Source organism: Pteropus medius, unplaced genomic scaffold (assembly GCF_902729225.1).
Source record: "Pteropus medius unplaced genomic scaffold, Ma_sr-lr_union100, whole genome shotgun sequence".
Lineage (NCBI taxonomy): Eukaryota > Metazoa > Chordata > Mammalia > Chiroptera > Pteropodidae > Pteropus > Pteropus medius.
In genome coordinates, this window is record NW_024340849.1 from 37,655,675 (window position 1) to 37,678,570 (window position 22,896).

The window sequence follows — 22,896 nt, forward strand, 5'->3', positions numbered from 1 at the left end:
CACAACTTCAGCTGAAGAGCAATTATTTTTTAATAAGGAAAACATGGAATTCTGGATTATTAACATATTTTTTACAATAAAAGAATATTCGGTCCGTGGTCTGGAGATCTGCGCTCTATTCATTGCTCCACTGGTAACAGGAAGAATTGAGATAATTAGCCTTTCGGTGCCTGAGTTTCACTGTCCAGACAGTGGGGAAAATATCTGTTCTACATTATTTGCAGGAGTGGATGGAGGATAAAGTAGAACACTAGAAAGCACTTTTATTTTTTCAAAACACAATAGAAATGCTATGTCATGATACTGTTAATTTTACAGGTACTTCTTAGTGTTACCCAATCAGATGTGTGCTTAAGGGAGGCGTTCCTACAAGGTCACAGGTTGAATATTTAGTTTGATTTTATTTTAAAAATAATAAATCACAAAACTAAAATGCTTAAACAAGGTCACTTAACCCTCTCCCCAGGTTGTTAGTTATAATTACTATTATCATCATTATTATTACTTTTCAGCTTTATGTTTAAAAGAGGAGATCTTTACTATGTCAGCCTAACTGGGAAAATGTGTCCCTGGCACAGGTGGTCTTCAGAAGAAAAGCCAGTCTTCATATGAGCATGGTCCTCTGCTTTTATTTTAAAGTGCAGATTCTAGGTGGGAAGGGACAGAGCAGAAACTCCAAGTCTGTCACTGAGGAACCAATTCCCTTAGAGAGGCCAGAGCAGCGTGGATGCGGACATGCAATCTGTTTTCAAAGTCGTAGCCAGAGTAATCCTCCTGGAAGACCAAAGAAAGATACTTATGGACTCTTGTCAGCTAAGCTTTCTGAACTACTACAGTATAACCCACACTGTTTTGTACTTTCCAAAGTAAAATCCCACATACTCTCACCAAAGGCTTCACATCACCTGATTTTATTCCCCAAACCTCAAACTTTGTGTCCATTTTTAAAATGTCAACTGAATGCTGTCTTTGGAACATTTTTCTCATGTTATCCCTGACACAGTAGTCTTTAATTGTGCTCAATGTAAGTTGCTGTTAGAAATTCTTAATTCAAGAATGTAGCTATGAAATATCAAAAGTTATTTTCTCACGCAAATAAGAAAAGTGTTTATAAAGCAGGATGAACAATCTCCTGGGAGTTTCGTATGATATTGGTAATTTCACTTAAAAATCAAGTGCTCACTGATTCAATTATCACATTTCTTTTCCAGAAATATCAATCAGAACAATCATTTCACAAAATTTCTTGAATTCAGACTCAAGTTATACCACAGAGGATAAGAAGGGCCCCTGGAAAGAGAGAGATTCAATATTTTTACCTTTGCTTGAAGGAGTAGCGTTCTGCCTCTTGCTACAGTCTATGAATGTAAGAAAAACATTATGTCTTAATACCTATATTTATATATACACAAGCAGAAAATGTCATAGTAGGAGGATATATTAAACAATTTATAGTAGACAAAGAGGTGAGTCAATTGCTTGTTCAATTATGATGACTTCATTTTTCTTTAATGATGCTAATGTTTACGTTAAGGCATTATTTGATGAATAATCTTCATAATCTTCACTGTAATTCTATAAAGGATAACAGCTTATAAGAGTTATAGTAGTTTATTCTATAAAGGATAACAGCTTATAAGAGTTATAGTAGTTTAAGACCTCACTAAACAACCTAAAATTGGTGATAATTAAAAGATTTATTTGAAGTCTACAAATTATTTCTCCTTTTGAAGGCATTACTGATTGAGGACATCAACTTAACTTTTCAAAAAATAGGCAACTCTTATTATATTTTATGTATGTATTTTAAGGCTGCATTAAAAGTAAAAGTTTCCTTAAAATAAAGACTCCAGTGTTAGGAGTTTCTACGAAAATTCATTAAAATTGCATTTTCTATTTTGGCAAAATTAGAATTTCAGATGAAAAGTCTTACCAATTAAAAGCCTATCTTTGGCAAGATAGGCTACATATTTAAGGGGTATGCTCTAATATATAATCATATTTCTGTTGATGTAGTTCAACTTTTAGAAATTCCATGTATTTGAAAGCTGAGTTGAACTTACTAAAGTTTAGAATTTTATAAAGCCAATATTATGTAACTGAGCTTCTAAAAGAAGGTATCAAGCAAATCCAGCACTATTGTAATCCTATTATTAAAAAACTGCCTCATTGTACACTTAAATATGTATCTTAATAGTATTTGTCACTTTAAATTTATATGATATTCTAAAATTTTTAAGTAATCATACATATCATCCTCATTCATTCTCACTATAATCTTTATTAAATTGACAAGACAGATTTTTTTGTTATCCTGTTTTAAATTCTAGGAAGAAGGTATGTGGTTAAGTAACTTAACCGGTATCCTACACTAAATGGCAGAACTACTAGAAGAATAATGCAATTCTGTGTTCTTCTAAATAAACCGCATTACATATCATTCCATTCTAAAAACAGCAATGATTTTCCCTCAAATAAATTTTTGCCCAAAAAGTTACATTTATAAATCTAATTCCAGAGAAGACATTATCTCTGTAAACACAGATAGAATTAGTAGCTTTTGGGCTCATCCTACATGAAATCAAGGGGGAAAAAAACAAACAAACAAAAAACACTAAGTTTAATTAATTTATTTTAAACTAAGGATGTTTTGTGCTTGCTCATTTGCACATTTTTGGTGATGAACATTATTTAAGAAAATATATAAGATCTTACCTCTGGTTTGTCTAATAGAAGACAGCCAAGTTCATAGCAAGCATATGGCTGAACATATAAATTATTCTGACGACACAACTCATCTTTAACAGCTCGCTGAAAGAACTGAAAGTAATACGAATGTCACTGGAATTAACTGATTTCCCTTATTAGGGTCATTTTCCTACTAAGGCTCATCACATTTTCAGGATGCAAGAAGGGTGACGCATCTTATTTCTATATTCTATATCAGATTTTCTCTTTCTGTATCTTTATTCCTTCCCACCCATCCTCATACTGAAGTATTAATTTAAAATTATAATACAAGTGCATTGACACGCTAGGATTTAAAAGCCAAAGTCTATTACTGTACATGAACTCTTTCAAAGAGTAATCAAAATAACAATGGGATATACTTCTCAAAAAACAAACAAAAAAACTCAGAAAAGTCCCTCCAAATTTGAAAATAATGAATCATTCTTTTTTATATAATATGTACACAGACTATCTTAATCCAACAACTTCCTAGGCCTCACCTCTAGTACTGCATCAGTAATTCGTAGTTATAGAGTGATGAAAAGTGAGCACGCACTAACACACCTGATCATTTTTGTATTTATCTAACTATGAGGCTTCACTCTCTGCTCCTTCAAAACTGTCTGCATCCTCATTTCCTCCTCCTCCTCCAATTGAGACTGTCATCTTTGATAAAAAGCTAGTACCAGAAAAAAGAAGCCTGTATGTAAAGAAGTATTTTAAGAATCTGAAGTTACATTAAAAACTAGTATTAACCATCATCAACTTCTAGCATTTGAGAGGATGACATTAATCGAATAAAGTATCTTCACAATGCTATGAGAGATTTGGCTTTAATGCTTTTTCATTTTTCTTACTCACAAGCACATATATAGATCTACACAGTTTATGTTCCTTAACCACGACACCAACATTAACAATTTACCTGAACAGCATCTTCCGAGTTTCCCAGACATTTGTGTATGGCACCAAGAAGCAAATACTTTAATCCAATGACAGATGAGTCATCTACTCCATGGCAAGCTTAAAGAGAATGAAAATAGCAGGAAGGAAGCAGACTCACTTAATTCCTTAAATATCATCAAGAGTTAAGAATTTCACTGTTTAGACTAATTCAGTTCATGATTCTGCCACCTGAAACTCAGAAGATTCTCCTTCCTAATCTAAAAGTGAATACTCTTAGTCAAAGAAAGGCAAAGATACCAAACTTCAGAGGGCTATGAAGACTCAAAATTGTATATCATCATAAAGTGAAAGAAGCCAATCTTAAAATGATATATACTGTATGATTCCAACTATATTACATTCTGGAAAAGGCAAAACTATGGAGGAGACAGCAAAGACTGGCAGTTGTCAAAGATCTGGGGAGAGGGAGGGGTGAACAGATGAAGCAGAAGGGTTTTAGGGCAGTGAAACTATTTTCTATGATACTATCTTTGAGTATAAGAGTGAATACATTTGTCAAATCCCCTAGAATGTACAAAACATACAAAACAAAGAGCAAGCCTAAAGTAAACTATAAATTTTGGGTGATGGTGTGTCAATATTGGTGCATCGGTTGTAACAAATATACCTCTCTGGTGGGGGAATGTCAATGGATGGAGAGGCAGCATGATGGAGGTGGGGTGGGGTATGTTGGTATCTGCTCCATTTTGCTGAGAACCTAAAACTGCTCTAAAAAAGTCTATTAATATATTTTTTAAATTGCATATTAATTTCATAAATCATGTAACTGGCACCTTTACATGTTTATATGGGTACTGCATTAGTCACTGAGAGGGGATCAGAATGGATCCTCCACTTCAAGAAGCTTGCCATCTACCGTGGAGTACAAGCTTACATGTGGAGGATGATATGGAGGTTTTCCAAGGAAATGAAAAAGTTAGAAACTGGAAATATGCTGAAGCTACTAATAAAGGAAGAAAGGAAGTATTTCTATGGACCAATAAAAATACTGAGATTTGATAAGATTTTATATATATACATACATACACACATACATGCACACATATAAATGTATGTATATGTGTGTGTATCAGAACAACTAGAAGAGTTAGGTAAAGTAGTTAGGTAAAATAGCAGGAGGTAAATGTAAATAATAGAATATGAACCTACAGAAGCAAGAGTTCTCTCCAAAAACTAGGCTGGGAATGCGTACATATGAAAAGGATTCACATGACCTTAAGACAGCAGTATTGAGGAAAGGGGAATGCAGTTCAAGCACTCACTCATTCACTTAAAATTTACTAAGCACCTCCTATGTGCTAGGCTGTTCTAGGTGCTTACAATACAGCAATACAAAAAAAAAAAGTCCTATCTTTAAAAAACTAACATTTTGTGGAGGAGATAGATGATACGGAAGACAAATAGGTTAAATACGTATGTTAAAGAAGTGTAACTGCTAAGGTAAAAAACAAAATAAAGCCAGGAAGAGAGAAAGCGCACGCATGTGTGGCAGAAAGGTACAATTTAAGCCTCACTAAAAAGGTAACATTAGAGTAAAGATATGAAGGAAATGAGTGGAGCCGTGTGGATGTCTGGAGGAACGTTTGCAGACAAAAAGAAGAGCTAGTGCAAAGGCACTGAGGCCAGCACATGCCTGGTATGTTAATGAAGAGGAGGAGGAGTGTGGCTGGAGCCTGGTGAGCAAGGAGGAAGAATAGTGAGAGGCAATGGCATTGGAAGCAGTGGATGTGTGCGTGCGTGTGTCTGTGTGTGTACAGACTGTAGGGCATTGTGGACCACCGAGTGGACCTGGGCTTTTACTTTGAAGAGGTGAGACCATAGAGAGTTCTGAGCCACAAAATGACATATGACTTAGTTTAACAGGATCACTTTGGGTGCTGCTGAGAATACACAGAAACGTCTTTAAAATGCAGAGGAAAAATACAGTGGAGACGGGAGGTTGGGAGGGGGAAGGGCTAGCAATGAAACCACAAGACAAAGGTTTAAGAATCCAACTAGCTCTGCTGATGAAGGGAGTTACAGATGGGGCCTCTGATGAGCTAAATGCACAAAGCTATGTGGGCTTGATGGAAAGAGTTTAATAAATGCATTTGATCACTATTCATCCACTACCAGTTTGTTTGTTTTTTTCTCTGAAACTTAACCTTCCTCTACAAAGATCTTCACAGTACTCTACATGGTTGAATTGATTTGGATCATTACTGCTTAACACTGGGGAATGATATAATCTAATTAATAGATCACAAAACCAGGCTAACTCTTAACAAAGACATTAAAGAATTATCTCATCTTTACTCCAGAGCCTGCCTCCCTCTCCATGACCACACCTTTGTTATTTATTTGATACCCAGAAAGGGTTCAGAGAATAGTCACATTAAAAGATAATCATTCTTGTGCCTCCCAATTACTACCTATTCTATATTTGCCTTTATGTTTGAATTATCTCAAAATACATGATCATGTGCTTGCTTGTACGTGAGAAAGACTACTTAATACTTAAGATTCTTTATTGTTCCTTTGAGTTAGACATTGGTAGATATTCTAGACTGGCATTGGCAACTAGGGATGGGTTTGAAGTTAGGCATATCTTTTTTAAATGGACACGGTAGGACTTGCGCATTCAGGAAAATTATTTCCTTTCAAGTAGTCCTTTAGGAGGGTTACACGCCTACTCTCATGACAGGGCCTCTGTGCACAACTTCTGGAGTTGCATTACTTTGATCAGTACTAACAAAAGTTTTGACCTTTGAGGGTGGCACCTGCAGGGAAGTCTGATGATAAAAGTATGTGACTCAATAGACAATGCTATATTTGATCAAAAACAAGATGTTTGTGGAGAAATCTAACAAATTTTCTATGGTGACTAAAATTATTCTTGAATAAGCCAAAATATTAATATTAAATCTTTTATGAAAAAGGGTAGGATATCTGTGAATACGTTTCCAAAGGTAATTACTTTCTATGAAACGATCTTTTTGGATGTATGTGTTTGTAGTTTAACATAGCAGTCTCATCTTATAATCACACTTTTAGCTGCATGATTTAAATATCTTCACGCTCCTGAGAAGATGAAGCTACGTGTAGGAAAGCTTAAAGCTTTGCTACTCAATGTGTTGTTTTCACACCAGCAGCCTTGACACTTGCTCCTATGGGAGCTGGCAAGTCACCTAACTGTCCCAAGTCCCAGGTTCCTCATCATAAGATGGGTATGTCAAAACTATCTGTTTTTTCCTACCTCCCTGGGTTGCAGTGTAGAGCAAACTAAGTAATTTGCCAGACTACAAAGTGTCATTCAAATGCCTGCCATTAAATCTTTAGGGGAAATGTCACAGTATTTAATAACCAAGAAAGCTTTATTTTACTTAAAAATTTAGTTTATTCTCACCGTGAACTTTTCCTATAACAATAAAAATGACTTTATGAAAGTTAATTACCATATACTTTTTTAAATCTATGAATCAAAAATTCGTAGACTTCTAATTACACTGCTAGATATTGACTCAAGAGAACTGAGCACGTAAGGTCCGTGCAACAGGCTAGTATATTTATTCTGTACATTTATGTTTGTAGCAGTTTTATTCATGATAGCTAAAAAACCAGAGACAAACCAAACGTCCACTAGTAGAAAAATGAACAAACAAATTACATTAAGTATAGACATATGATGGAGTACCACTCAGCAAGTAAAAGGAAAGAAATACTGATACAGGCTACAAGGTGTATCAATCTCACAGGTTATAATTAACAAATGAAGCCAAGCACTAAAACATACACATTGTCTGATCCCACTTATATGAAGTTCAAGGACAGACACAGGTAATCTGTGGAGAGAGAAATCAGAACAGTGGTTGCATCAGGGGTGGGAACTGACTGACAGACAATGGGCACAAGAGAAATCTTAGGAGTGGTCAAAATAATCCGTATCTTGATTGTGGTGGTAGACGCCACAGTGCATGTTTGTCAAAAGTCACTGAACCATTCACTTAATATCTATGCATTTTAATGAATGCAAATCAAAGTACCTTCACTGAGAAAAAGATGTATGCTTCCAGCAACTGCTGTGGCTACAGAATTAAATACCCACCATCAGTGTGCATCCCCATACACCGCTAACCACGCGAGCGTGTTGATACATTCCAGGGCCTCCCACTCCTAGCACCTACGTGACTGAACTCTCTTAATCACGACACCCTTTACCCAAGAATGACAGCTTTGTATGCTCTGAATCCGGAAATATTAATGAGAAACGAAAGAAAGCAGAACTGAAGAAACAGCCGACGTGTAGTTTTTGTTTTTTACCTTGACTCATCCTCTGTAGGTTGGGGAAGGAACAGTTTGGAAGAGCTTTCCACAAGTACAGCACTTCGATGGAGGCCAGCACACAAAGCACCTTGGTTGGCGTTTGTTTCCGAAATCTCTCAGCCTGCAAGTGGTTAGAATGATGAGACATTTTAAGAAAAATTCAAATAAAAATATGTATTCTGGAGATATTTAAAAGTGCACAGTTCATATTCCACACAAACACCCCCTCCTAAAAAGCTAAAAACAAAAATTTCTCCCCCTATAAAAAATTTTTGCTTTCTAATTTTTAATATTTTGGGTAGTTATGCCTTTCATTCATTATTCAACTCAATCTACAATCAAGATCTAGGTATATTCTGAAAATCTGGGGATGAAACTAGATTTGTTTCCATTTAAATCAAAGGAATTTTGATAAAAGCTGTGTGACAAGTAACTCAGTGGGTATATACGGAAGATGTAATATCAGATGCCTATTAGTTATGGTTTTATTGAATTAATTTTCTGCAATGTTGCAATGCCCTCAGTGGCATTCCACATTACAACCCAGTTTATACTCAAACTGAGTCGTTAAATGTTCATTCCGTAAAACTAAAATGATAGAAAATTCTAGATATAAAAAGTGTCAGGTAACCCACAGTAATTCAGCTAAATTTTATTCTTAAAAATGTAGAATTAGAGACACTGTCCCTACAGTCCTGAGCCTTTCTGCTGGTATATCTGATGCACACTATTTTATTTTTTTATTAGGTCAAAATGTGACATGTTTACTATATTGAAAACCGACAGTCCATCTCTTGCCTAGTGTCTGCCAATTTGTATTTTTCTAAAATTACCTCTTTAGACAGATGCTTTGCCTCTCCAGATAGCTCTACAGGGTCTGTAATAGCTCAACTTATTTAAAAAACAAACAAACAAACAAAAACTAACAAATTGTTTTAATTATTTGTAACGAAAGAAGCACTTAACTTTCAAAGTGCAGGTATGACCACAGGAATAAATTCTTTCCACAGTGGTGAACTACATTTTGCATGGCAAATAAGTTGCCAGCTTTGAATATGATTTCCTAAAACCTGTCGAAGGCAGTGTTGGTTAAATACGCTCATCATAAATAACACACCAGATCAGCAGGCTTCAACGTACCTTTTTCACGGAAAACTGTTCAATCTGATTGTTTTTCCTTTTGAAGAGTTTCTGAACTTCTTTAAAGACAACCTGGGCCCCATCCACATCACCAGTGGCTCCCTGACAAACTGTAAGAAATCATTATTGTATCTCTTAAGCATTAGGGGGGAAATGCCACTAAAGGTTGATGAGACTTGGAAATGTTACCAAAGAAAAAAAGGGAGCAAACATTTTTAAAAACTGTTACACAAAGGAGTACACCACCTTGCTAATGATGAGTACATCATCAATCCATTTATTCAACAACTATTTCCCAGGTACTGGCTTCCTAGAAGTTTTGGGGGACATATGGGAATGCCATGGTCCTAGTCTCCTTGTTGTGGGGACAGTCTTGGATGCAACAAAATCCCTAGCTATTGTCATAGTATACAGTTTGGTTGGAGCCCACATGCTCAGAAAGTGAAATAAAAAAGAATCTAGGAAAAATCAAGTAGTTAAGTAGTTGAGTAGTTAAGAGGATCATGAGAGCTTCATGGTAGAAGAAGGCCATCTCTGTGCCTGGAAAGTCATGAAAGTCCTACATATGTTCATTGGCCACCTAGTACGTACAAGCCACCAGGAAGAACATGAAGAAGAAACATGCTTGCACCCTGAAGAAACGTAAATTTCATAACTAATAAACGTAAATTTCATAAACGTAAATTTCATAAACGTAAATTTCAAAACGCAATCCCATAACTACCATGTATACAATGATAAGAGCCATTAGAGTAGGGAGACCAAAGTGCTTTGGGACATTTTCAGAAAGAAAAGGGATAGTTTCTCTTTGGAGTGATCAGGAAGCTTTGAGGATGTAGGAGTCAAGCTGAGCCTTGGAGGACGGCTAAAACTGTGACAGTCTGTATACCACCCTCACCCCACCCCAAACCCCGGGGAGAAAGGCGGAATCACACTCCCTTTGTGTCACCTGCTCTCTCCCTTCCCCAAGCTTCACATCCAGCTTCGGTCCCACCTCCTTAATGAAACTCCACCAACTCCTCCTTGCCACGCTCTTCTCAACTCCTATAGCATTGAACTCATTTCTATTTTTTTGTTAGATGTTGTCTTAGATGTCGTTTCTCAATCTCCGGTTGGAACATCTGTTGATTTGCTAGTTCCTCCTTCTTTGAGCATCCCTAAAACTAGCTGATCCTATACTCACATTTTGAGCTCATTCAAGCAGAGCACAGGGTCATGGCACGTCAGAGGGTAGACTGCTATCAGCAGAGCCAAAGAAACAGAAGTGGCAAGACTTGGAGAAAGCTGAGGATGCTGAGGTGATGGTAAAGGAATCAGGCCAAATATTCAAGGAAGGGACTTTGTACATACAAATATCAAATCATTATGTTGTAATCTGAAACTAATATATCAACTGAAAGTCAATTATACCTCAATAAAAAAATAATTAAAACAAGAAAAGGAAGGACAACCCTGTTCCCATGTACAACAGCAGCCCTGTTCCACATGTGGGGTCTGAACTCATCCAGACTGAGCTCATCAGGTGCAGCTATAACATTTCAAAACCAGAAGGAAGCTCAGTGATTGTTTTGTAAACCAATCCCATCATATTATAGATCAGAGAATGTATAACATTATCAGATAATTGATAACATTCTTATACTGTCACATAATGTTAAAATAGAATAAGCAAGTGAGTGTGGGCAATGAGAGAGAGTCATAAACAGCAATAGCATCAGTACCTGAACTACCTTTGAAATTCTATGATGCTAATACCTGAGATCCTGAAGCATAAACACCACCTACTCCTCTCACAGTACAGTTACAGTTACTTTAAAAGGTGCAGGTGATTGAAAGTATGAGCCACTCTGATTTATCATAAATTTGAGACCTAAACAGAACTTAGGACACTTGGCTCTTCCATTAAGACTAAGTTTACAACACTACATAAGGGACATTCTAATTTGAGGGGGGCTAAGTTTTAATCTTTATATAATTTCAAACTTACAGAGAAGCTACAAGAATAGTATAAGGGTGTGATCTAGCAATCCCAGTTTTAGGTATACACCCAAAGGAACTGAAGCAGAGTCTTGAAGAGACCTGTGTTCAAAGCAAGCATTACTCACAATAGCCAAAAGTTGGGAGCAATCCAAATGTCCCCTGGCAGATATATGGATAATCAAAATGTGGTATAACATACAATGGAATATCATTCAGCCTTAAAAAGAAATGAAATTCTGACACATGCTACGACATGGATGACCCTTGAGGGAATCATGCTAAATAAAATAAGCCAGACAGAAAAGACAAATATTGTATGACTTCTCTTATACAAAGTACCTAGAGAAGTCATATTCAGAGATAGGAAGTAGGCAAGTGGTGACCAGGGGCTGGGCAGGCACAGTGAATGGGGAATCGGTGTTTAATGGGTGCAGAGTTTCAGTTTGGGATAACAAAACATCTACATCTGTAGACGGGAAGTGGTGATGGCTACATAACAATGTGAATACACTTAATGCCACTGACCTATACACTTAAAAATGGTTAAAATGGTATTGAATGTCATGTATATTTTATCATAATTAAAAAAAAATAGTGCAAGGGACTAAGCCCTGGTGACAATGTCTCTGGTCCCTGTATGCCCATCCTTTCTAGCTCAGCCTGTCAACATGTACCTTTCCTTCGTGGCCAACTCACACAGGAGCTCCTACAAGATGCCTCTCTGATCGCCTGACAGTGACCCTTCCCTGCCCCCTGTAGTCTCTGTGGTGGAGCTATTCACACACATCCTATCGTCTGCACAAAATCCCCTTGCAGAGGCAGGGACTACAGCCTTCCATACTTTATCATTTCCTATAACTTGTATAATCCTGACATGGCCGATATTTGGAGAGTAAATGCTCCTCTATATAGGCACACTATGCATTTATTTCTTCATGTTTTATGCTCAACAAAAATTCAAAAAGAAATAGCTGCCCACAAGTGACTATCTGACCCAATTATACCTTAACAATTGTTGGACTGTTGTGTAAGCCTCTCTCTTTTTTTTTTTTGGTTCATCCACTTTTCGACATATTGGTCCCACTGAGGCTGCTCAATAAACAGCTGCTACTTTCATCTGAGATGGCTGCAAATTCTATTTAAAGTACGAGACATTCTATACTAATCGGTATATTGAAAATAATCCTATTCAAATATAAACTACAGAGCTATAGAAAAATGGATGCCCTGTGGGGACTGCAGTAAGAAGCGTGGGTACAAAAGGATTTCATCCTGATTGCTAATGGACTGCAGCTTTAGAATATCCAAACTATACATACTGGCCATTGTTAATTCCATCTTATTTTAAATAATCAGTTAAGAAGTTAGAATGACAGAAGGTGTTTCATTAAATCCAAATACTCAGAGAAAGGACATATTTAAAATAACCTTTGGTTTAGTCTTGAATTTTAAGTAAAAGAATCACTTATGTGGCTGTATATGGAAAGCTCATCATTAGAGGTAGAAAATGTACAGCCACCACTTGGGTTTCTTCCGTTTCCACCTCTACAATTCTATAATACAATGGCATTTCTTTCTCTCAGGGTACAGACAACCCTATTGTCCACCAGGTGGCAGTACATCTTTAACTATCTCCTCATCATACCCTCATATCCGAATCAGAAAATACAGGTACTTCTGCTATAATAATATGCAGTGTTGAAATACCTTGCATTTTGCAAAATCATACTATAAATATAACAACAGGGTTAACAGCTAAAACAAGGTTGGAGCGGACTACTCAAAATCTATGAAACTTGGTAACCAAGGCACTAACAATCCACTTAACTATTAAGACAAAGACATGTTAACTTGTTAAAATTCTTTCAATTTCTAATAATTAAAAATATATTTTAGAAAATAAAGGAAAAAGGTAAGGGTAGGTTGAGACTGCTTAGGGAAAAATGCATAAAAACAGAGAGAACTCTGCAATAAGCATTTCCAAGACAGAGCATGTGACCTAACCAGCCCAGAGAGGGACACAGGGGAAGGGTATGGTGCACGTTACTGAAATGACCTGTGTCCAGCTGGGTGAGTGAACACTGTATTCCACTATTTACTTGGTAGTACAAATCATTAACAGGGTAATTTTTTCAGCTGAGAAAATTAAAAACACAGCTTTTGTGTCCTCCGGCCATCATCCTCCCATCCGGCCATGTGTGCGTGCTAACTCACAGGAGCAGTGGTCTACTCACCCGCAGTTAAATAGGCGTAATAGCACTGGGACCACCTGGACTCATTTTTTAGCCTTTCAAAGGAATCAAATGCATCCTTGAAATTCAACTCTATCATGCTGCACCAACCTAGGAAAGAAATATTTTTAGTATACAATCCTCAAGTCCTGTAGTGAGCTTAATATCCCATCTCTGAGCTACAAATCTCTGATCCTGCTACCTTTCCCTGTGAGTGTTGTATACATACTACCTAAAAACTTTTTTAAAATTGTCTTTTTTCTCTTAAATAATTTCAACGTGACAATTTGAGTAAAATAAGGCACTTCTGATTTCACAACCGATTGTGCAGCACAGAAGAAAGTGGTGTACAGATTTCTATACAAACACTAGAATTTGTCTGCTACGACTGTGAGATTAACCCAAGCACAGCAGTACTTCACCAAAAGCAGGCATAAGCACAGAAAAAGCAATACCATTAGGTTATATATATATATGTAGTGACTACCTCAAAAAATCTTAAAGCACTCACCTGCTCATTAATGACTATTAATTCTCAGATCGTTGTGAGAAGCAGAGAGCAAGCCAGTCAGAAACTAAGTACCCCCCACCCTGCCTCTGCAGGTTGGTAGTGGAGCCATGAAAGGATCTCTCTCATCTTTTCCAGATCTAAACACTGTTAGACTGGCATTCTGGCAGCAGCAATGAAAATGCAAGGAATTTTATCCCCATTGTTTTAATAGTATCTAACATCCACGGAGCCCCTCTTGTGAAGGGCCTTATGCCAGGCACTTGATACACTTGTCTCTAATCCCACTACAGCCTTGCAAAGGTGGCTGATGGTATGCTCACTTTACCAAAAAGAAAACCTAAGGCCACAGAGCTATCAAGAGGGAACAAGTGAGGATCAAAGGCCAACGCGCTTTCCTGTCCATGACATTGCCTCCATAAAAAGAAAATCCTGCTTATCAGGTGCATCATCTTGGACCTGCCACTTGAACTATGGGGATGAGGGGGGACTATACTTCCAGAAATTTAGTGTCAAATTCTATGGGATAGTACATGAAGTTAACATATTTTAGAGTAAAAAGTGGGGCTAATTATTTCCATCCTGCAACAGATATCACAGTAAGATTTGAATTAAATACAAACTAGAGATAGGAGTGATTACTGACCCTGAATAAGAAGACCGAGTTCTGATTTTGCTCCTTTTCTCCAGAATTAAGCTTCCGAAGGCCTTAGTGTTTCGCTGGATGATTTCTAGGCTTCCTTTAGCTTTAATGTTCTATACTGCCACAGGACTTGGAATGGTACATTAAAAAGGCTACCAAAGCTAGATCTTTTCATTCAAGTTCTTCGAAATACATTCCATTCTGTTATAGCTACCAGACAGAGCTCCAGCAGAGTTTAGATTACATCAAAATACATTTTCCACTGGATTATTCTTCACCTCCCCTACCTAAACATAACATTTAAAATATAATATTGCTTACTAAGCTGCTCCCAATCTTTTAATTTGCATTTTTTTAAAAAAGATGCAAGAATACAATTATATTCATAGCAGATGAATGGCAGGAATCATAGGATCCCAACCTGACAGTTGTCAATTGCCTCCTCAATATTCTCCATTTCTTCTTCCATTTCTCTGCAGATCGTCTTTTGAGTACCAATTTCCTCTTTAATTTCCATTACCACCTCATCATGTCTCCTTTCTTTACTCCTTTTCATTCCTTTCCTATGTGCTATATGATGTGACGTTGTTGTATTGGGTTGCAATTCTATAAAGTATGAACCCCTTATTAAAAATGTGTTATTTTTGTTATTTCAATCCCAAAGTTGCATTTATGATTCTCAACATCTGTTACATAAAAGGATCATGGAATTACTAATATAATAGGATAGGAGAACTTTAGAGCAGTCAACTAAATAATCACAGAAACAACTTTGGGGAAGGAAATGGAATATCTTAAGCAAATAAATATTTCTAAGTCTGTTTATAAATTTATCTTCAGGAGGGTAGAAGCAGCTAACACACATGGAGGGCCTTCTGTGTGCCAGGCACCCTGCCCGATACTCACTAGTGTTATTTCATCTAAACCTCACAACTGCTACAAGAGGAGGCGCCTTAACTATAATCACGAGTATGTGGGGGGTGGTCTAACCACCTCGTCCGAGGTCCCTGAGCTAGCTGGCAGAAGAACTGGGGTTGAAATTCACATGACCAACTCTCTCTGATGCCGTATTTTTCTCCTCAGGTAAACATTGGTGGGAAGGAAGAGAAATAGTTTTGAATTCTAATGTGCAATAAGTTATTTAAAAGTTTTTAGTCAAATCACTTAACATCGATTAACACTGATAATACCTATTATCCTAAATTCAAAATATTATAAAGAATACATTAGGAAGAAATAATGAGACTCATTCAGATAAGCATCATTACTTCTGCTATAATAACAAAGTCCTATTATTACCAAAGGCAGAAAGCATTTTATAATGATACAAACTGAACAGCGTTAACAAGGAAAAAGTACACAAGAATGAATTAACACTTGCACAACGAGAAGCTGGATATAAGCTGAATTCATTAATAGCTGCATTAATACTATTTCATGACAAGAAGCTGGACAGACATTTCATATTTACCAATTTCATACAGGCAGACATGTTGGATTTCTCTCTGATCTACTGCAAGTTCCAAAGCAGTATGGAAGGAAGTCAAGGCACTGTTGATTTGACACTAGAAAAAAATGAAAATAGAGTTACTGGCTAAGATCTGTTATTAACATATCATAATTCAAAAGCGTCTTTTCCCTTAAGGGTTATTTAAAGCTGACTAAGCAGTACAGAAGAGAGGGCTTTAAAGACTTCTGGGAAAACACACCCATTTCCCTTGCTCCATTGTGAAATGAACCTAAGCTCAGAGCTCTTCTTTTGCTCGGGCAGGAGGTTCCACCAGTGAGGTCTCAGCTCACACCCACCCTCTCCCACAGCCCCCTCATCGCACTCATGCAAGAGGACCTGTTGTGGTATAGTGCTGGCTAGTCTAGCTCCTGTGTGTACCCTGCCCAGCCCAGAGAGACTCGCAGTCAGTACCGAGTGACTGTGTGAGGTCACTCTATTCGCCCAGCCCTCAGCGCCCTCTCCCTCTGCGTCCCACTCACTTTCCACCACACAACTGATGGTTTGATTCTATATCCCAGAATGCTGTTCTCCAACTGCTTCTGGCCACACCTCTCCTGTCCCCAAAGTTTAGAAATCCTCTGAGGATCCAGATTACACTTCTGACTTTTGCTTTTATCTAGCACTGTCTAGAACCCAACATACTCTCCAAAGTCTGTTCTACTTATTCCTGGTTACATGCAATTAGTGTTTCGTTTTACTAAAGATCTCTCTCAACAGCTGTCAACCCGATGCCACAAGCACCTAAAAAGCATCACCAGGGTAAAAAGGGTTAGATTAAATCCTAAACACAGCAATGTTAGGTGTTAAGTATGGTGCATCAATAATAAACACAAATCTTCAATGCCGAAGGTCTGACGCAGCCTGATCTGAGTGGCGCGCGCTTGGGAGCAATCCTTTCTTGCTCTGCTGGTGCCAGTGCTGCTCTCCCTGCCCTGCACACAGTCCCCCTCTCCACGCCTCGCTCTGCTGCTCTCTGCCACACCCTTTCCAACGCCCCTACTGTTCTCTTCTCTCCCCAGGCAGCCAGGTAGGAGCACAAAGGGTCTTAGAAGAGGGGCTGCCAGCTTCAGCTTCCCTTGGAACCAGCCCCTACCACATTTCTCGGCCCCTTTAGTGCTTGATGCGTGGTCACTGTGGGAGGCCTCTTGGACACAATATACCTCACTGATGAGTCAGCCAGGAGATCTTCAGGACAGTCTGTGACTCAGGAACATTGTAAGCCAAATGACTCATTAACCAAGGACATGGCTGGCTCGGTAACTATTTGTGCTCCATTACTCTGCTGTCAAGAAGATTCAGATGGTAGCATTCAACCCCTTCTCATCATCCACAAATGCTGACTAAGTAGCTACAAAAGATACACGTCACCATATCACTAATTCTTGTTCTAAGCAGCTTAACATTTAGTTGGAGGGATCCTCATGGGAATGTAGAAGAGGCCCGGCCCACAACTCTAAAGTCAGACACTCACACTGATCATAAGCACAAGGCCAAAATACCAAAGAGATGAAAAAAATCAATTTTTTGGAAGAACGTTAAGTGTGGAGAGAGAGACCTGGACACTCATTACAACCATCTCTAACTTTTCACATTCTGGATTAACAGTTCTTTTCCTGCATCACACATGCACTCATTTTAGCATGTTTACACAGAAACTCCAGTGTTAGGGGTTCTGCTCTCATGAATCTCTCCGGTTCACTAAGTTAATGGCATTCAATTATCACACACAGGGTATTTCAGGATAGGCCATCACCACCAAGCTGTCTCCAGCTGGGCTTCAGTGCAGGACAGTGCAATGATACAACACCCTTCAGAGGACAGATAACTATGCGGTGAACATTCATTTACTGGGCAACTGCTATGTCCCTAGGGTAATACTAGGCTCTAAAGATACAAAGACTCCTCAAAACAAAGCTTTCGATGCAAATAAAAAGAAACAAAGTAATATTTGTAGCAACATCTTTTTTCTTAACTCTTTAAAAAACTCCCCAAGATAGGCATGTATTAGTTTCATTTTCAGATGAAGAAACTGAAGTTCAAAGAGGTTAAATAGCTTAGTATTCAAATTCTACTCTGATTTCCTCCAGAGCATGCTTTTTTTTTTTTTTCAGAGAGAGTATATGTATGCAGGTGTGATTAAGGATCTTGAGATGAGGATCAGAATCCTGGATTACCCAGGTGGTCCCTGAATGCAATCACAAGTGTCCTTATAAAAGGGAGGGAGAAAGAGCACTGACGCACATAAAAGAGGAGGTAATGTGACCAGAGAGGCACACAGATTGGAGTGATGTAGCCACGAGCCCAGGAATGGAGGGAGCCACTAATGGCTGGCTGCAAGAGGCAAGGAGAAGATTCTCCCTACAGCTTCCAGAGGGAGTAATGACCTGCCAACACTTTTTCATCTCAGTGCAAATGATTTGACTTCTTGCCTCTAGAGAAAATAAATCTCTATTGTTTCAAGCCACTAAATTTATGATAATTTGTTATGCAGCCTCAGAAAACTAATACAGTATATGTCTTTAAAAATTAAACTGTGAAGAAATTACCATGCTCTTTCTGTTACAAGTACTCTAATAGAACTGGAAAGTACTGAGACCATTTACGGAGCTTAACATTATCTCAAGAGCAAGCATAACTCCAAAATTCTAGTTCTATCCTGACTACTCATTGAGGGATCAGCCATTAAAATAGTGGAAATACATTTACCCTTTTTTACCAAAATCATTTAAAATAAAAAATGACCTGTGGGAGTTTTTATGATTACAAATTAAAATATCTATGACACTGCAGAGAAAAGAATTATCCTCAATTTGATACTCGTTTCTCAGTTTAGTCTTTTAAATAAATATGCATGCTTTGGCCTGAAGAGAATATAGAAAATGGGCTAGTATGAAAAAGCAATGAAGCCAAGAATTAGACAGTAAGTACCGTACAGACCTCTGTCTTGTGAATTATGCATTGATGTACTGTGTCACAAAAATTACTTGACGCTTCAGTTTCCTCACTAGTAAAATGAGAAAAAATGTTGCCTAGTTTTATCTGCTTCCAGAGGAAACCATAAAAAACAAAAGCACAAGTCTTTGCCAAATTAAAGGGAGCATATTTATTGCCAAATTAAAATCAGCATACTTTACAGCTACTCCATTGTTACTACAGGGATATAGCATGTTTTTCCAGTTATTCAGGTCTTCTTTCTTGAGAGGTGCACTCCTAGGCATTTTATAATACTTGTGGCAATTGTAAAAGGACTTTCTTCTTCCATTTTATTCTCTCGGTGGATGTTGCTAGTGTGTGGGAAAACTTCGGAATTTTGCTAATTTTGCACATCTCGCATTTTTATATTTTATCTTATGAATTCTATTTGTTTTAGTTTCCCCCCACCCCCCACCTGGGGTTTTCCAGAGAGATAATCGTTTGCAAGTAAGGACAGTCATTTTACAATTTTTGTTTTTTACATCAGACTTAAACAATTGGCTAGGATCACCAGTTAAAACATTTAGTAGAAAGCACAGCATGCATTCTTGCTTAATTCCCACCTTCATGAGAATGTTCTAAATTTGCACCACTAAGTATTTGCTGTACATTTTTAGCAGATGCCATTTTCACCAAATAAAGACTTCCCTCCTATTTCTAATTTGCTAATAGTTTTCTTAAGTACATTTTATTAAATGCCATTTAGGCACCTATTGATAAGTTTGCATACTTTTATCAATTACTTCCTTAATGCAGGAAATGATAGAAATAAATTTTTCTGAAGTTGAACCATACTGGCCTTTTTGGAATAAGGTCTATTAGGTCACAATATGGCATTTAAAAAGTAGATTATTGAATTTTATTTAATAAATTTATTAAGGATTTGTACATTCAGAATGAAGTTGACCTATAGTTTTTTGTTTAATGCCCTCTTCTATGAGTTTTAGTATCAGGATAATGGCAGGACTTGCTGACTTATGGAAAATATTTTCTATGCTCCGGAACTACATAAATAACTAGTTGACTATCAAGCCACACCTTTCAATGGAACAATTCATTAAAAATGTTTAAATTACCATAATTCAAATTTTTTCTTTTAATGGGCACACAATGTGACAAAAAATATTAAATTTACTCAATAGTACCAGATTTCAGTGCCAAACTTCATGATCAACACAACTGTGGACCTTAGGAAATAATTTGTTTTGTTTATACTCTCAGAGGATGTTGAAATTCGGGCAGATGAGCAGGAAGTAACAAAAGAGATGGAGAAGGAGCCGCCAATCAGCCTGGAGGAAAACCAGGAGTGCACAAGATCACTGGAGACAAGTAGAGGGAAGAGGAAATGAGCTAGGCTGAACGGAAATCTACACCAGATGAAATTAGTTTCCTTAGAAACATAGTTGATGTGTATTGTATTTAAAGGGAGAATGTTGAGCAAGTGCAAAAGATCTAAAAAGAGTCTTCTATAATTCCTAATTAATAAAATCCCGTATACAAGAAAGGAACCACCTAATGTGAATAACATGACACAGCAAATAAACAAAAGATGGTGACCTTGAAACACATTTCTTAGGAAATACACAGAGGATTTCAGTGAGTCCCTAAGAACTGGGTCACAATGAATACCACGAATATCATGTACAAATTGCAGATCAGTAAATTATATGTAGATTTCTATACCACAGGATGTTTTATGAACCTCCACTTGTCCTTTCATGGTCTGTACAAATTTCTGACATAAGAACTCCTCCAGAGCCTATTGTGAATGACTATTTAGAAGATATATATATATCCAACTGGTAATTATAATCAATACTCTACTACTTAACAAAAGGTAAATACTAGTTATTTTTGTAATGCAAGATTTTTATCTGCTCCTTGATGTACTTTGTATTTTACCATGTTTCCAAATGAATATATATTATTTAAACATAATCAGGTAGTTGAAAACCTATGTTCCGATGCTGAACCTTTGAAGAATGCTGCCTTAACAAACCTGTTCTGGTCTTTCCATCGTCATCATAACATGTGGTGCTCTCACCACGTCGTAAGATGGCAAACCGTTTTGGTGGCTCCAGCAGACACCTGTGTGCTTCGCCTTAGCCATACAACTGCTGAAGGTAGAGCTGCTGAAACTGAACCTGCTGGTTCAGACTCCAGCGCCAACAGCCCACACCTCCATGTGCCACCACCTCCTCCTACAGAAGGTGTCCCCAACCTCATCTGTCCCCACTCCTCCATCGTCCTCACCCACAATGATCACCCATTCATTTGGCACCCTCCTTTTACTGTCTTTTCATGCATTCACGTTGCTATCTTCATAATTAGATTTTAAGTTTCTTTTGGGACAAGGGCTTTTTCTATTTCTCTCAGCATCCCCCAGAAGGCCTTTTACATCATAGACAACAAATCTCTGATCACATACAAACGATGGAATATAGTACTTGTGTTTTCAGCACCTCCATATGAATGAACAGCAATCCCCTTGAAAAAATGAGTTATGTCACCAAAGGCACCACTAATGGTAGAAGGACTGAATAATGCGCCAGTTACAAGATTTCCTTGGTTTCTCAAGACTGATGCATACCATTTTTACAAAATCTGTGACGGAAAGTGCTTTATACTGGACTTACAGCCCAGACACACTGTCTAAATAGGAAAAGCCCTGACCAAGCACCATATGCTTAACGCTTTTCCGCATCCACATTACATTATTTAAGGCAGACATGCAAGTTACTGCCTTGTCTATCTATCTACCATTCATTTCGTTTATTTTTTACAGACAGGACAAAAGCTAAGACAGCTCAGGAAGCTGGAAAGCAGAAGAGCCCATTGTGAGCTGAGCTCATGCTTTTTCAGCTACACCGTGCTGTCTTTTAAAATTACAGAAAAAGGGTCTATGGCCATGCTACCCTAACAAGTCTGATCCCATCTGATCTTGAAAGCTAAGCAGGACTGAGCCTGGTTAGTACTTGGATGGGAGACCACGTTGGAAGACCAGGTGCCGTAGGCGTAAAAAAATTTAAAAATAAGGGATTGTAAGCTGACAAGGTCCTTGCAGTCTGTGAGGTTAACCAACGGTTACCTCGCCTAAAAAAATAAAAAAATAAAAATTACAGAAAAAGAATTTATATGAAAGGTAGTAAATTTTAAATAAATGTACTGATGTTAAAAATGCTATCAAAGAATTAAAAATAACTTGAAGATCATGCAAAGAATTAACTCAGCAAAACAAAGATCACAGAAATATAGAATATACTAATCTACAACCATCACGCTACTCAAAAGAGGGCAGTAATTCAAGATAAACAGACAAACCTAGAAAACAGATGGAGAAGATCTAATATACATAGAGACTTGTACGAGAGAAACAAATAGAAGCCATAATCAAAAAAGTGACTTTGAAAAGGTTTCCTGGAACCGAATGGCATTTTCTGTAAAGGATGTCAAATAGACAAGCAGCAACGTGAGGTTTTTCCAAAGAAGAATTAAAGACAAACTGTAAAAGGCAGAAATAATCTCAGGTAGTTAGTTCCAAAGATTAAAGAAGCATTAAAAAAATTTATAACAGTTTGGTTGAGATATATTCCATACGCTGGCGTACTCTGGAAAATATTGCGGATTTGGTTCCAGACCACCCCAATAAAGCGACTGTGTCATGATAAAGTAGTCACATGAATGTCTGGTTTCCCAGCACATGTAAAAGTTACGTTTACGCTATACTGTTAAGTGTGCAATAGCATTATGTCTAAAAAAACAATGTACGTACTTAATTTAAAAATACTTTTATTGCTAAAAAATGTTAATCATCATCTGAGATGCTACAATAGTAACATCAAAGGTTACTGGTCACAGATCATAACAAATAATAATGAAAAAGTTTGAAATATTGCAAGAATCACCAAAATGT

General features: G+C 37.4%; 1 protein-coding gene and 1 pseudogene across 4 annotated transcripts in view; one reads left to right on the plus strand and one right to left on the minus strand.

The window, feature by feature from the left end:
• Positions 1–12: 12 nt before the first annotated feature.
• Positions 13–22,896, minus strand: part of TTC39C (tetratricopeptide repeat domain 39C) — an 87,309-nt gene continuing 64,425 nt past the window's right edge. For 2 of the 4 annotated variants that reach the window (XM_039844361.1, XM_039844355.1), the window contains 8 exons: positions 15,972–16,065; positions 13,353–13,460; positions 9,139–9,248; positions 7,996–8,119; positions 3,656–3,753; positions 2,716–2,820; positions 1,320–1,358; positions 13–774 (listed from right to left, as the gene is read on the minus strand). In XM_039844361.1, coding sequence (XP_039700295.1) covers positions 685–774; positions 1,320–1,358; positions 2,716–2,820; positions 3,656–3,753; positions 7,996–8,119; positions 9,139–9,248; positions 13,353–13,460; positions 15,972–16,065 — 768 coding nt within the window. In that variant the 3' untranslated portion in view covers positions 13–684. The remainder of the gene's footprint in view (positions 775–1,319; positions 1,359–2,715; positions 2,821–3,655; positions 3,754–7,995; positions 8,120–9,138; positions 9,249–13,352; positions 13,461–15,971; positions 16,066–22,896) is intronic. The other 2 variants (XM_039844371.1, XM_039844380.1) reach the window with 1 other exon arrangement.
• LOC120591107 (uncharacterized) lies at positions 21,882–21,999 on the plus strand (annotated as a pseudogene).